Source organism: Periplaneta americana, chromosome 10 (genome assembly GCF_040183065.1).
Source record: "Periplaneta americana isolate PAMFEO1 chromosome 10, P.americana_PAMFEO1_priV1, whole genome shotgun sequence".
Lineage (NCBI taxonomy): Eukaryota > Metazoa > Arthropoda > Insecta > Blattodea > Blattidae > Periplaneta > Periplaneta americana.
Window position 1 is genome coordinate 33,402,926 of NC_091126.1, and position 15,785 is coordinate 33,418,710.

General features: G+C 33.6%; 1 protein-coding gene across 3 annotated transcripts in view; it reads right to left on the reverse strand.

The window, feature by feature from the left end:
* LOC138707582 (ubiquitin carboxyl-terminal hydrolase MINDY-2-like) overlaps positions 1-15,785 on the reverse strand; it is a 74,998-nt gene that overhangs the window by 48,508 nt on the left and 10,705 nt on the right. For 2 of the 3 annotated variants that reach the window (XM_069837188.1, XM_069837186.1), the window contains exons 3-6: positions 14,075-14,181; positions 10,828-11,018; positions 8,565-8,707; positions 5,276-5,332 (exon numbers count right to left, since the gene is read on the reverse strand). In XM_069837188.1, the coding sequence (XP_069693289.1) occupies positions 5,276-5,332; positions 8,565-8,707; positions 10,828-11,018; positions 14,075-14,181 (498 nt within the window). The remainder of the gene's footprint in view (positions 1-5,275; positions 5,333-8,564; positions 8,708-10,827; positions 11,019-14,074; positions 14,182-15,785) is intronic. The other variant, XM_069837187.1, reaches the window with a different exon arrangement.

Below are 15,785 nucleotides of genomic sequence, written 5' to 3' on the forward strand. Positions count from 1 at the left end.
CTTTCCTCTGTGTTAATATTGTTCTCACTACCTTCCATGTGAGCACTCTCATCTCGCCCTTGAAACTACTATTTGTTTTATTGGTTGAAAATTGAAACTCAGTAGTGTGGAAATGTTGAATTTCATTTCCCACATAAAAGCACTTATAAAGCATAATTCATTATCCCAGATGATAGGCTGATGGATCAGTATGGTGATGAGCAAAGTTGAATTTTGGCATGGGGGAGAATTGAAAAGTAAATGTGGAAAAGGGTGAAAAGTGTCAATATGACCAATTTTTCTTACGTGCGATGTACACTCACAGGAAGAAAAAGTGGCTGGTGGTCTTTTTTTTTAATTGTCCGCCAAACAGTATAGTTATCAGCATAAATTCAACCTCAATATAAGTCACAATAATACAATTAAAACTATTTCTGATATTGTGGTATACAAGAACATGCATAGTCATCAAGATTTAGAATGTTGAGAAGCTACATTTATATGTGTAAATGTTTGTTGATCGAAAAATAGATATAACCGCCAAACAGTACAGATATCAGCATAAATTCAACCATAATATAAGTCACAATAATACAATTAAAACTAATTCTGATATTGTAGTATACAAGAACATGCATAGTCATCAAGATGTAGAATGCTGAGAAGCTACATTTATATGTGTAAATGTTTGCTGATCGAAAAATAGATATTAGAGATAATATTAGTATATGCCAATCAACATCAACCTTATAAGCATGCATTCATTATCTCCTTCATAGCTGAATGGATAGCATGTTAGCCTGCTAAGAAAATGTTCCATGTTTGGTCTCTAGCCATGATTGTTTTTATATTACATTTTTGCAATTTGAATGTGTGTTACTCAGAACTATATTCGAGTGTAGGCTTTCACGGCCGGTGTCAATAGGAGAAAAATTTTGCGGGCTATCAGGCCATGGTCCATTGGTTGTGTGACCATGCCCTGATAGCCTGGAAAACTTTTCTCCTATTACTCAGAATTATTTAATTTTTCTTTAATACATTTTGGAAAAATTATGGAGCCCTGAAAAGGCCAGTTTTTGGGTGTCCATTCAATAACATCAGTTGCCAGTTACTTCTTGTAGTCAAGTGAAAGGGATACACTAATTGTTAATACTCGCAGAAGTAATATTATAAGATAAAAACAGATATATAGACCAGAAAAATAATTTATAATTATCATCTATAATATTGATGGCTAATAAGTGATACCTCATTCATCCATTTTTTTCTGCCCAAGGGCAGGTCTTTCACTGCAAACCCAGCATTTTTCAATCTTTCCTATTTTCTGCCTTCCTTTTAGTCTCCACAGATGATCCATATATCTTAATGTCGTCTACCATCTGATATCTTCTTCTGCCCAAAACTCTTCCCCTGTCCACCATTCCATCCAATGCATTCTTCAGTAGGCAGTTTCTTCTCAGCCAATAACCCAACCAATTCGTTTTTCTCTTCCTGATCAGTTTCAGCATCATTCTCTCTTCACCCAATCTTTCCAAAGTGCTTCATTTCTTATTCTGTCTGTCCAGTTCACACTCTCAATTCTTCTCCATATCTACATTTCAAATGCTTCTAGTCGCTTCTCTTCACTTCTTTACAATGTTCATGTTTCTGCACACCATACAATGCTACACTCCACAAAAAGCACTTCACTAGTCTCTTCCTTATTTTTTTTCAGAGGTCTGCAGAAGACGCTCCTTTATCTATTAAAAGCAAGTGGTACTCCTATATACAAAAATGGTCATTTAGTTTACATTATTATTATTATTATTATTATTATTATTTTTATTTTTATTATTATTATTATTACTACGTTCCAAAATTGGACAGTTAACTAATATTCTCTCCTCGAGTAGGAGATCTTGCAAAGTGGAAACATATATAAAACATTTGTCTATTTTGAGAAAAGTTCATTTTAAAACAATTCCTTTTATTCGTCTGCAAATTTAAAGATACAAGGTATCACTTCTCAGGCACAGATATATGACTAACATTAGCAAATCATTATGTATTACACTCTTTAATGAATGAAAAATGGGAATGTGGACAAAGTATTTAAAATGTTCAAGTCTAATAAGTCATAATTCAATAATCATTTAAAGAACCTAGTTATTATTTTTGTTGCTTTAAATAAAACTTAGTCTTCTACGTATTTTTCGCAACTGGAATTATTGCATAATGTCAATATTATAAGAACGTTAACAATGGAATATTAAATAAAAGAAATAAAAATTAAATGTGTATAAAAGGCTTACATAAATTTACTTACTGAATTTTTAAAATAATTTTTCTAACTTCATGAACAAAAGACAAAATATAGCTCATTAACATTTTTTAATCTTCGTGTTTTTTTAACATCAAAAACGCGCATCATAGCTAATATACCATGAGGTGCAGACATAAACATTTGATAATAAGGAAGGCCCTGTCAAAACTATTAGTCAAAATAAAATTGGCATTGTCATTTCGAAGCAATTTATTGCCTTTATTTCATTATATTATCATTTAAGTATATATTATTGTTCCATAGCGATGGACTTTAATAGAACAAGACCTTTTACTAAAGTTAAAATCTCGTCAAGCATAAACACAAACAACTATAAACAAATAATTCACAATAGTTTAGTAAATTTCCATATTTGTAAGACACAATATGAGCAAAATGTTATGACAGTGATAATGGAATAAAATTAATATCACGTAAAAATACAAACTTAAAAAAAAATAAATAAATAAATAAATAAAATGATCGGACACGGTAACGTTTGCTTCACAGAATGGAGTAACTTCTGTTCCTCAGTAGCCAAGGATTATACCAATGAGCTACCACACACTTCGATAAGTCTTTACCAATGTTCTTTCCACAAGTACGCACAGTGAAAATCGTGGGCACCTGAAAACTTATTTGTTGTTAAATTCCTGTATTTGAAAATTTCGTAAGTTATAGTTCAAATATTTATTGTGAAACATCACAAGATGAAGGTTAATGAGGTCACAGGTGAATGTACCATATTCACAGCTCAGATGAGTGATGAGGTGTAGTTAATACAGCAGTCAATTACTGTCAAAAAAGAGCTAGTAATTTAGTATAACTGTGCTGGCCTAAGTAAGTACATAATCATGGTATTTATTATGATTTATTTGGCAGCAAAACTCATCTTTGGGGAAGTGGAGATTAAATATCTTGTATCTGGACACAGTTACCTGCCATGTAACAGGGCCTTCAGATTGACTGAAAAAAAAAATAATTACAAATGCTATGACTCCTGAAGCTGAGAAAATAATCCAGTATGTTTTTGTCAAAAGAGACTGTTCAATGTAACAAGCGTAGGTCCTGGGGACTTTTATGACATAAAATCAAATGCAGATGACCAGATGACTGATTAATTTAAAATTGGAAATAAAAGAGTTGTCTTCAATAAGAGTAAACTCATCTGATCTCTCGAAAGTCTATACTCTACAACCTTGCATTGGAAAACCATGAATGTCAAAAAAAAAAAAAAAAAAAAAAAAAAAAAAAAAAAAAAAAAAAGACGTTAGAAGATATGAGAAATGCATATTTTGAGTTGTATGGGACTTTCAATCCTTTTATGGACTTACAAAGTGACACTTAGTTTGCATTCAATGACAACATAAAATTGTAACAAAAATGTCAAATCTGATTTATGAAAAAATATTTCCACAGATGTTTCCAGTAGATTTTTTCTCCTCCTCCTTCCTCTTCTTCCCAAAGTCTTGTATTATAGTTTTGAAAGGTTTTATTGAAATGCCGTGTTTCTCTGTGACACTTTCACTTTTTCCCATATTCACTCAACTGATCAGCAAATATTGCCTGGGGACCTCTTATTCCAAGATAAGGCTGTTCCATTTGACGCAAAACTTCCAGGTTTATTTTCTTTCCAAAGTGCTTCTATAACCACTAAAATCCATTAATCTCAGCCAGGTTTTGAACCAATGAAACTTAAATTTAACATTGGCACAGTAGCCTCTCAACCATTTACATCCATAATTCCTGAATGCCAACTACTACAGTTTCTCCATGCACAGACCATGCCACATTCCTAATTAAAATGCTTTCGTTATTTAAAGAAGATTTTTATTAATTTTTGTCAATGGTATGTAATATGTTCATACCTGTAATGTTTCCTCACTGGCATTTCAAGACCAATTATAAAAAAAATATGACTACTAATTAAAAATATTTAGTTACAGTAAATTTGTAATAAATAATTTGTGAACACTTCATTTCATATTTTAATGTATTCTGAAAATGAAATGTTGACATCGATCCCAGGATCACTGCTGTTCAAAGAATTCGTTCAACCCATAAATTTCCTTCTTTACCCTTACCACATGAGGTGTGGCAAACTGCCATGAATTGTTTCATATTCAAGCAGATGAACACAATGTGTTTCTAGCATGAATTTCTTTATGTGCCACTTCTGAAATCCACCGATACATTTCCTTTTAAATATGTTCACAATTCTCTTTTGTCGAAACGAAGTATATAATCAGGTTACACGGATAAATGTATAATTTTTGTAACTACTTATGTAAAAGTAAAGGTAGCTCCTTCAGAACCCATAAAGGCACATGGTGAGGGCATGGAGGTAGAGTCCCATGCTTTCTTGTCCTCGGCACTAGAATGAGGTGGTGTGGTCATCACCATGCTTTAACCACCTTTTAATCCTGGGAAAGACCTGGTACTCAATTTGATAGCAGGCTGAGTGAACCTAGAGACTGCTCGAGAAGTTTGGCAAAAATAAAATCCCTTCACCACCCAGAATCGAATCCCAAACCTTCCAGTCCATAGTCAGCTGCTCTACTGACTGAGCTACCCATGTGCCCAACTACTTATGTACAGACACAGAAACAAAATTTGGGTCACCTGAATTTTCCTAGTTCTAGTTACAACATATTGCACATCTCAATGCTTAACTGCATGGAGAGTATGTTATAACAGGAATTTGGAAAATTCAGGTGACCCAAATTTTGTTTCTGGATCTGTACAGGGATATACTTTCAAAACGAAAGATATAAACGTCCACATGAGTACCTTATGTCACCACTACCATTGATATAATGAAACATTACCCTAAGGACAAGTCTCCATCATCACAAATTACTGCCACCATCAACCCAATATAAATAATTCAGTTCCCATTCCCAAGTTAGTCCTATTCTCAAGAAGTCACATTATGCTGAAAAGGTATCAGAAGCATGCCAAAAGCAAAACCAATGGACAATCATCTCCACTCACCAACTCTTGCGACATGCCCAACAAATCTGATGATGCTTCATCCTTAGGGCCACACACCTGGTGACGAATTGTAACATCAAGAGATTCAGTTGTTAAAACACACATCATATACCTACAATTAAGGACTGAAATTTGGTAGTTCTTCATTTAAACAACAGTGTCTCTTTGGAGAGAAGGAAATTATGTTATTACAACAAAGGAGCAATGCTGGAATGAAATGGTATGGGAAATAGGATGCTCGGAGGAAAAAACTCCTCATAGTTGCCTTGTCCACTGTAAAAACCAGCTGGCTTTTCCAGGGATTGAACTCTAGTAGTTGTAGTCGGGCTTCTTTTAGGCTGGTGGGGAAGACATCTGAATACACAGCTTTAAATTTCGCACAGATAAATATTTTTAATACGTTTTTGTATAGTCATCTCTCTGCAGACAGGTTGAAATCTCGTAACACCAATAAAGCATCACTCATAAGGCAAATATCACAGGAGATAATGGGGTAGTATGACCAGCTTCTTTCCCCCTCCATTGCATACATCGCTGACTGGTAACATATTTCACTAATCAGACTTATGATATAATGAAATAAATTCAAACATTGGAAATATAAGAACAAAATACCCACGATATACAAAGTACATGTATATGTAGTCATCTGTTGGAGTTTGTCATATTTGCAGGTCGAATGATCAGTTTGAAAAGGAAGTTCTAATTAAAAACATCCATTTTGGAAAAGAACGCACTTATACTCTGATAAGATGTGCAAAATGAAACTATTTATCTGCATTATTACTTCTTGTCTTCCCATGATTACTTATTCAGGAGTCAACTAACTGTGTATGCAATGTGTATTTTTTATTTTGTTTTAAAACTACCAAGAAGCAATACTTTCACATTCAATTAAATTCTAACATACGCTAATATAAGAACTCAAAACTAAAAAGACAATGAGGACAAATCCACCTTCATATTTCCATGTTCTGTATATTTTCAAATGAAACAAATCAATATGGCTAAAAAACTTCTCCAGCCCAGAGAAACTTTCCTATGATCCTTCTGGTGTTCCCGCACAATATCCGAGAAGCAAATGTAGCCCACATGACAACATTATAGAAGAAAATGTTTGAATTCTCTATACATACTTAAATTACAGATACCAGTATATCCAATTTTAACGACAGAATTAAATTATTTCATATATAATGAAACAGATTTAAGATGTGTTTTACATGTCTCAAATCTTATTTCGTGAAAAAAATATATAACATATTTTCTCTTTACATGAACAGTAACAAATATGATTTTCACAAGATTACAGTCTCGAGAGTTAGTATAAGAAACTTATAATGAGAATATACGATACTCCAACTCACATAATTAATATTAATTAAAAGCCACTGGTGTAGCTCAGCTGGCTAAGGTGCTTGCTTCCTGATCCAGAGATGTGCTTAGGCGCAGGTTCGATTCCTGCTTGGGTTGATTACCTGGTTGAGTTTTTTCCGAGGTTTTCCCCAATTGTAAAGCAAATGTTAGGTAATCTATGGCGAATCCTCGGCCTCATCTTGCCAAACATCATCTCACTATCACCAATACCATCAACGTTAAATAACCTCATAGTTGATACAACATTGTTAAATAACCAAGTAAAAGAAAATATAAATTAATTAAAGACTGCCTTACTTACAAATGGCTTTTAAGGAACCTGAAGGTTCATTGCCGCCCTCACATAAGCCTGCTATCGGTCCCTATCCTGAGCAGGATTAATCCAGTACCTAACATCCTATCCCACCTCCATCAAATGCATTTTAATATTATCCTCCCATCTACGTCTTGGCCTCCCCTCAGATCTTCCAACTAACACTCTATATGCATTTCTGGATTCACCCATATGTGCTACCTGCCCTGCCCATCTCAAATGTATCGATTTAATGTTTCTAATTATGTTAGATGAAGAATACAATGTGTGCAGTTCTGCATTTTGCAACTTTCTCCATTCTCCTGTAACTTCATCCCTCTTGGCCCCAAATATTTTCCTAAGCACCTTCCTTATTCTCGAACACCCTTAATCTGTGTTCCTCTCTCAAAGTGTGAGACCAAGTTTCACAACCATACAGAACTGGTAATATAACTGTTTTATAAATTCTAACTTCCAGCTTTTTCGAGAGCAGACTGGATGATCAAATTTTCTCAACCGAATAATAACAGGCATTTCTCATATATATTCAGCATTTAATTTGCTCTCGAGTGTCACTTATATTTGTTACTGTTGCGCCAAGGTACTTGGATTTTGCACCATTTCAAAGTATGAATTTCCAATTTTTATATTTCTATTTCGTACTATGTTCTGGTCATGAGACATAATCATATACTTTGTAATTAAAGACTTCCATGAGTCAAAAATAACAATAGTAGAAAAATTACTTTCGTCAGATACATTAACAAATTAAAAGCATTTCCAATAACTGCATGATATTTCTATCCCAGAACCTAAAAGTCATAAAAATTAACTACCACTTCAAAACAGTAATTTCATTTCATCAATTATTATAAGGCTATTTTCTAGGAATGTAATACAATGACAGGCAAAATAGTATTATACGGAAGTTTTGCAAGTTTACTTATGATCTGCACGTTTCTTTTAGGTGTAACAGTTTCAAAAATAATTATCGACAATGATAATGTTCAACATCATACAGTATATAAAAGAAATAAATGTTTCTCACACATTATATCCCTTTGCAAGATTTCAAATTCAATAGGACATGAGATTTATAACTCAGCATGTTCTATCCACATTTATTTTCGCCTTTAACTCTGCTACCATAGAAATTATTGGAGTCATCAATACTATTCCTAAAAATAATATTTAAGACCTTTTAAGGATTATTTGAATATTTGCATGTTGGTAAAAGGCAATTTAGCAGTGTCTCCTACAGGTTACTATAATCTTTCCCTTAAATATAAAATATGCTTTAATACAATCATGGTAACATACCTCAACACATAGGCACCTACTTAATTACCAGTACTAAATTATGAAAATGGGATTTAACTCAAAGAACATAGAGTTTTACATAAATAATGCAACAGTTCCTCACTGCATGAAACGAAAAATAATCTTTCATCTACACCAGAATTTTCTCTCATACTTGTCACATTGAAATGGATTGTATGTGACCAAAATAATATACAAGATATAACAGTAAATACTTTGAAAATGTTCAGTAATTTATTCAGTAAACATGCGTACATCACATCAGTAATTTCTACATATGTAAAAATATAATTAACTTACCTCTCTCTTGAAAACAGTACTGAAATGATTGTTCCTAAAAAAGACTGCTAGTTCATCACTTCTCATTGTTGAATTGAGTTCACATAAACCATGGTATGTTAACTGGGATGCAGTTCTTTCTAAGAATTCCTCGGCAATCAATGCTGAAACAAGAGAGGAAATTTTTGATGGATCAAGTACTGAAAATAAATTACTTGGTTATTTATATTATAATAATTAATTTATATATAATACAGATTATCTATGAATATACAGCATTATTGTTGAAATATAGAGGTATATATAAACAGAAAAACTACATTTGCATTTCAATATTGTTAGAGTTATTCTCTTATCAATACCTGTATAATTGCCAGTTTTTAGGTATGGTTCCAATGAAGGAGGGAAAACCTTGCTTGTCTGGTCATCTAGTATGGTATCCTCATCTGATGCTTGTGGGAAATCAAAATCAAATCTAAGATTGACTTCTCTCTTTTAATTGGTTATTTTACGACTCTTTATATAAACTGTGATGGTTATCTAACATCTGAGTGAGATGAAGGTGATAATACCAGTGAAATGAGTCCAGGGTCCAGTACCGAAAGTGACCCAGCATTTGCTCTTTATGGGTTGAGGGAAAATACTGGAAAAACCTCAACAGGGTGGTTTGTTCCAACCAGGATTTGAACCCAGGCCCGCTCGTTTCAGTCAGACATGCTAACCATTACTCCACAGTGGTGGACAGTTTGACTCAATGTGACCATATTAATGTAATTCCTTGCTCCCACTTAAAAATATTTGGTAACAGTTAATATTTTCATTGTTTGTTCTGTTGTTCATATTTACATAGGTGCATTTTCACTAAACAATTGATGTAATTAGAAGTGAAAGAAAATTCCAAATATGTAGTGGATAAAATTATCCTTTTCTTTTGGGGATAACAATGCCTGATCACTGTATGTTTCCACAATTTCCAAATTTTGCCGAGGAATCTGGTAAATCTTGAATATCTTTCTTCATATTTATCACATACAATGTCAAATTTCAAATTTATTTATTCATACAATAGATTTTACCTACATTAGGCATTGCAATCCGAAAGGGCAGAAGCTCGTGCTCAGGCACGGTTCAGATCAGATGCATTTTACATCTTTTGTTTCCTATCATAATGACATTACGTACAACACCGAGGTTTTTCTTATAACTACACATGGCAATGTCTGACATCACCCTACAGTGTTCTCCTTCTTAAAGAGTGGTTGGTATCTGCAGTAACACATAATATTTTTTTCCTCTTCAAGAATATTAACAGAATGTAAAATACATAACCAAGACGTGCTTCTGTACTACTCTCTCGTCAATCAAAAAAATATTTACAGTAGAATAATTTTAAATATATCATTGTCAAAATTAATTGTGCAGGACAGTTTTCAAAATATTTAACTAATGATCCAAAACAGAAAACACATGTCCCTTACAGTATCTTCTGAAATCTATAAAAATGGCAGGAATTATACTGGGTGTTCATTTAAAAGTGTGTCATGACGTCACTGTTGTTGGGTCACCAATTTGAAGCAAGTTTCAGCTTATATGTTAGAGAAGTTGCCTATTATTTAAGGCGTTCTTCAATCTGAACTTGAGAACGTGTACGGTATAACTTGAACGTCGTAGCAACAGATGGCGGTCTGTACGGTCTGTGTGCTACCATAACCTCTTTCGAACTGTGTTTTGCGCCGGCAAGTCGTACGCAGGGTATTTGTTATCATCGGTTGCGTACGGTAACATTCCACAACACAAATCAAATGCTCCGTGTCCATGTTGACCGTCGAAGTTAATGTCAACAAATACGTAAGTAATCGTCTTAACCCTCTCCCCATATCCCGACAGTACGTATTTCTAAACAGTTCACATTCCTGCCACTACCGGCGTTACTGTACGTATCGGCACGTACTCTTCAGAATGAACGCCGTACTTGCTAGCCAACTTCTCTGCCTCTTAGATTATACACCTGAGCTGCGGAAGTGTAGGAAGATTGAATTCTCTAGGCTCGTCAGCTAGCCACATGACGGCATACAGCGAGCCAAGACACATTTTGAACTGAACACCCAGTATATTATATACAATATATATATAAAACAATAACAGTAATACTGTTAAAAATCAGTCCTGCACCTCGTCATAACGGTAGACCTATTTTAAATTATAAAGAGATCTAAATGACTTGATTGAATGCAAAATATAGTCTTTCCCTAATACATGAAAAATCACAGATTTAGCAACTTACCTTCTGTGACGAGATCTGTATTGGATGAGCACTTGTTGAGGATTATCTTCTCAACTATTTGGTTATAGCCCAGTGTTCCTAATGCCGAAACAGTCTCATGGCACTGTGGATCTACCAGCCACCCATGGTAGAGTGGAATGTTGAGCAAATCAAAAATGATGCATTCTGGTGTATATTCGAAGTGCTGTACCCTGGGGAAACAAGGTACACAATAAACACTCAACATATAATTGCTTTGTTACTTAAAGCATCTTTTTATTGGAATAGTTTTATAATTTATTTTTCTGAAGTCAATTACTATTTGATAATTTGTTTCTTTCACTCACACAGCACTTCTTACAAATGCACTGTAAAGATACAATAGTTCAAGCAAGACTCAAATATTGTGCATACATGTGTGTAATTTACAAGCTACTGCAGTAATAAGTGAACAACTTTGTAATTTTAAATTTAATGACACTAATATAAAATCAACAATAACTGCAATGAGTTTTACAATTAAGAGAAAGTAGTGCCATGGTGTGTAAATAATAAAATAGTGTTGAATTTCTTGCAGTTATATTCCTCTAGTTTTTATTACCTCAACTACTGAAGAGACTGCAATCATATTCGAAATAGCTTGTATTTTTAGAAATTTGATTTTTTTTACCCCCCCCCCCCCCCAAAAAAAAAAACAATATTCCTCTTAACCAGCACCAAAGGCTATTTCCAGATACGAGATTTTGTCGGATAATTGAATAAATATTTAAAAAAATTTACGTGTTCATATTTTATGAAGCCAACTGTTGAAACAGTAACCATGTGAAGCTTAGGGTACATGTAAGATGAAGCCTAGCTGGTTATCGAGCTCATTGCTTGTACCTAGCTGGTCACTGAGTAGAAAGTCGGGATGATCAAAATGAAACTTGTTTATATCTGTCAATCAGATCTCTGCTTTTTAAAATTGTCTTAAAGAAACAATAACAGGATATCCTAATATTTGGCACTTTCAGTGTGGAAATAACCATGTAAATAATTCCACTTTTCTGGAAAGTGTCTCTTGTCATAACAAAACCCTTTCTATAAATCCCATACAGTTCATTCTAATGCAAATAGAACACTGATTACTTAATCTCATAATTTCACAATAAGATATAGGTTTTGATGGTTGGGATGGGCCTGATTCCAAACATTGTAAACACTTGAAATTAATCTTTCACAATCCATTATACGCGTCAAAAGGAATAGCAGTAGATATTTAGGTTGCTGGTAGCTGGAAAAAAATGAGGGATCCCATTCTACCAGCAGGCTAACAGACTAGGTAGCAATCGACTGAACAGTCTTTGTTTTGCAAGTCTCCATTGCTTAACGTTTAGGCATTCCTTCCAAGCAAGACAACCACTCAGGCTACCAGCTACCAGCCAGACTTCGTCTTGTAAGTATGGGGGTTCTCAATCACTTCATCATAACTAAGTAACATAAAAACTGTGTGGATTTTCTTTATTATATCACAACACAATAATTTTAGGTTTGAATATTTACTGAACATGAAAGTTCGTGTGAATTTCCTAATGTGGCAACACAGCAGAATTTATTTCTTTTTGTCCAGATAAAAGTGCTGAATTTCATTCTTTACATTTTTCTCTTGTGATAGAAAACTCTCCCCCTTTCTCTGTCTTACAGCTGATTTTAAACATGAACAGAATGTATACATTCCAATACATTCCACACTCACAACAATGAATCATGGTAGTGGGCTTACAAATTAATGGCTACAGTTCCATTTGAAATGTTCTCTATTACAGCAGTAGCCTCCCTTTTCTGTTAGTGATCTGGGTTGATGTTAATGTTATGTTTTATTTAACAACGCTCGCAACTGCAGAGGTTATATCAGCGTCGCCAGATGTGCCGGAATTTTGTCCCACAAGAGTTCTTTTACATGCCAGTGAATCTACTGACATGAGCCTGTCGCATTTAAGCATACTTAAATGCCATCGACCTGGCCTGGGATCGAACCCGCAACCTTGGGCTTAGAAGGCCAGCATCGGGGTTGAGATAGAGCTTATCTTAGTGTATGTTACTTGAATTTAAGTATCAGTTCAGCGAATTTCTGCCATAAATGGAGGTTTACGAAGTCCATTAAAGATATTTATTGTGACAAAGTAATACTCCACATTTTTTAATCAGTTATGTCGCACATTTTTATTTGCAAAGACAAGAGAAACAATTTGTCATTTGTAACTTTGGTCCTTATTCAAGGATAAGTTTGATGGCATTAATATGGTGGAATTAAATTATAAAGATAAAATTGTGAAGATATAGCAAAGGAATGACTTTGTTGTGTAACTTCCACTATCAAACATCCTTCAAAATGACTGATTGATCTGCCTTCTATTAGTTTCAAAGTCCACGTGTTCAAAACTATTAGATGGTACTGAATTTAAAGGGTAATAAAATTCTTACAATAGCTTCCTTTGGAAAAGAAATAAGGCTTTGACTTCATGTAAAAAATTTGTTATATAAGCGAAAACTAATTCTAAAAAGACAATTACAAAATCTCACGTAATATTTTGTCAAATTTAAATCTAACCTCATCCAGCACCAAAAGTAATAGGCTACATCTTAAAGATGCAGTCATCACAGAAAAGGAATTTCTTATCATAGTCATAAGGCACAGCTGGCAAATAGAGAACATTCAAGAGCTTCAGAATTTCATACTATTGCAATAAATTGAACTATTTACTGACATTTGTTGTGAATAAAGATGTTGCAAACCAGATTTTTCTAGGATTTCAGTTTTCCTTCTAATAATCACTACATAGTTTCATTTTTATGACTATCAACACACTAGCTCTGAATAACTTCTATGAACTACTATTCAATAATATTTCTCCACCTAGATCCTAATGCCATTAACACTAATTTCTTTGCCATAAAGTGAAATCCTAGTTATTTACTAGGGGGAGGGAGGGTGCAGGAGATAGTCAATGTTAAAAACGGTTTTCATTATAGATCAAGTCAAACAAAAAACACTTTTATTATATATTTGTTTCATTTCACACATAAAGCCAGCAGTTTTTTCACATCGACTGAGAATTATATAGGAGAGAAAATGGAGCAGTGAGGATAAAAGGAAGAATGGTGGAAGAAAGTCAATATAAAAAAATGTACAAAATAAATTTGAACCAATATTTTTGCAACTTTATCAAACATTCACAAGTAGTCTTAATAATATAACATACTTAAAATCACTTATAGTACTCCTTACCCTGTAAATTTTATATTGACATCCAGCCCTGTGTGGAGACGGGGAAGTACAGCAATTGCGTCATGCATATTTTGTTCATAGTTCAGTTGACTTAAACCTGTCAGGTTCTGCAACAAACACGAGTAACTGTCAATATTATTTTAACTCTCTCAGTTCAGAACAAGTTAGATGCCCTAATACCCATCCAATGGTGAATTCAGAAGTGGCCCAGGGGAAGGGGGCATTCCACCTACAGAGATTTCAGACTTTTCTTAAACTAAAAAATATAATTTATATAATATTATAATTCAGTTTTGCACTCTGCTCTATAAACACCTATGAACAATATTGGGAAGTATGAGCACAACTTTCTACTTACCGGTAATACAAATTTTTATGTTACTCATTACTTACTGTTTTTATTCCAGACATTTGTTTACACATTGTATGTATAGTTTTAAGACATACGTCGACATTTTGTGACTCGCGAGCCAGCCCCTGGAAAATGAAGCAAGTGAACGGGAGTAGTAGAGGCTATACCCCCACCCACAACAGACTTTTATTTCATTGTGTCATTATCAAGACCATTAAAAATCCCATGGAAACGTGAATTTCGACGAGAATATTAATCCTTGTAAAAGATATATCAATTATTGTTATAATTATGCTTCACTTTCCTGTAATTTCACAATTAAACATTGATAATAATATAACTTTCATCCATTCTGTAATTCACGAAGAGCACTATGGAGCAAAGCAACAAAAAATGAAATAAGTTATGGAGTTTGTTGTTGACACAATGACCCAAACAAAATCAAATTAAAACGTCGGAAATTCCGAAAACTCCTACAGGATATGGGGGAAGAATGCCAGATTTTCCATATTAAACAGTTGTAAGGTAGCTTAGCCTTGGAAAAATGAGTCGGTTTCGGGCAAGCATAAAATAACTTCTACTTTTATGAAGGAAAAGGTGTGGTAATTTTCTTTAAGTACCGGTACTTGTCACCTAGGTTTGAAATATAATATACTGCCCTAGGATTTCAGTATGTTAATAAATAATCACTGTTATAGGACACAGAAATTCCCAAATTGGAGAAAAATATTGGCTTCTACATTTGACATTCCTTTTCCAAATTTCAAAACACTTCAACAATAATCGTTAGCTTCAAGGGAATAATAAAAAAAATATAGTTCACATGTAAGACAGCATCAATTCTTTCCTTTTACTTACAGATTTATGGAATCAAAATGTATTAGGAAAGAAAAAATTTAATTTTCCTTGTTTACACTCACTTGGCAATACCGTACTGTATATGAGATATCAAATTACAATATTACATTGATCTCTTGAATGAACTACAAATAGATTTTCATAACAAAAGATTTGTTAAATTTAAAAAACTGAAATTGAAAAATGAAAATCCTTTTGGCTTAGAAATAATAATTAGTAAGACCTGAATTACAATAAGAAGTTGTATATCTCTTAAACGACATCTTTTTTTTTTGGGGGGGGGGGGAGGGAAACATAGTATAAAAATTCCGAAGGTGTTAATATTCGAAATTGCTAAACAAATTAAAATACGCTAATCTGAGGTCTTACACAACCATGTATGGCTCCACATTAAATTATATGTGAACAATTTTTTTTACAAAAAATGATCATTGCAAAATCAAAAAGAAGAACTCGTATTACAGATGAGCATATCACTTTATAGTTAAAATTAGCCATATA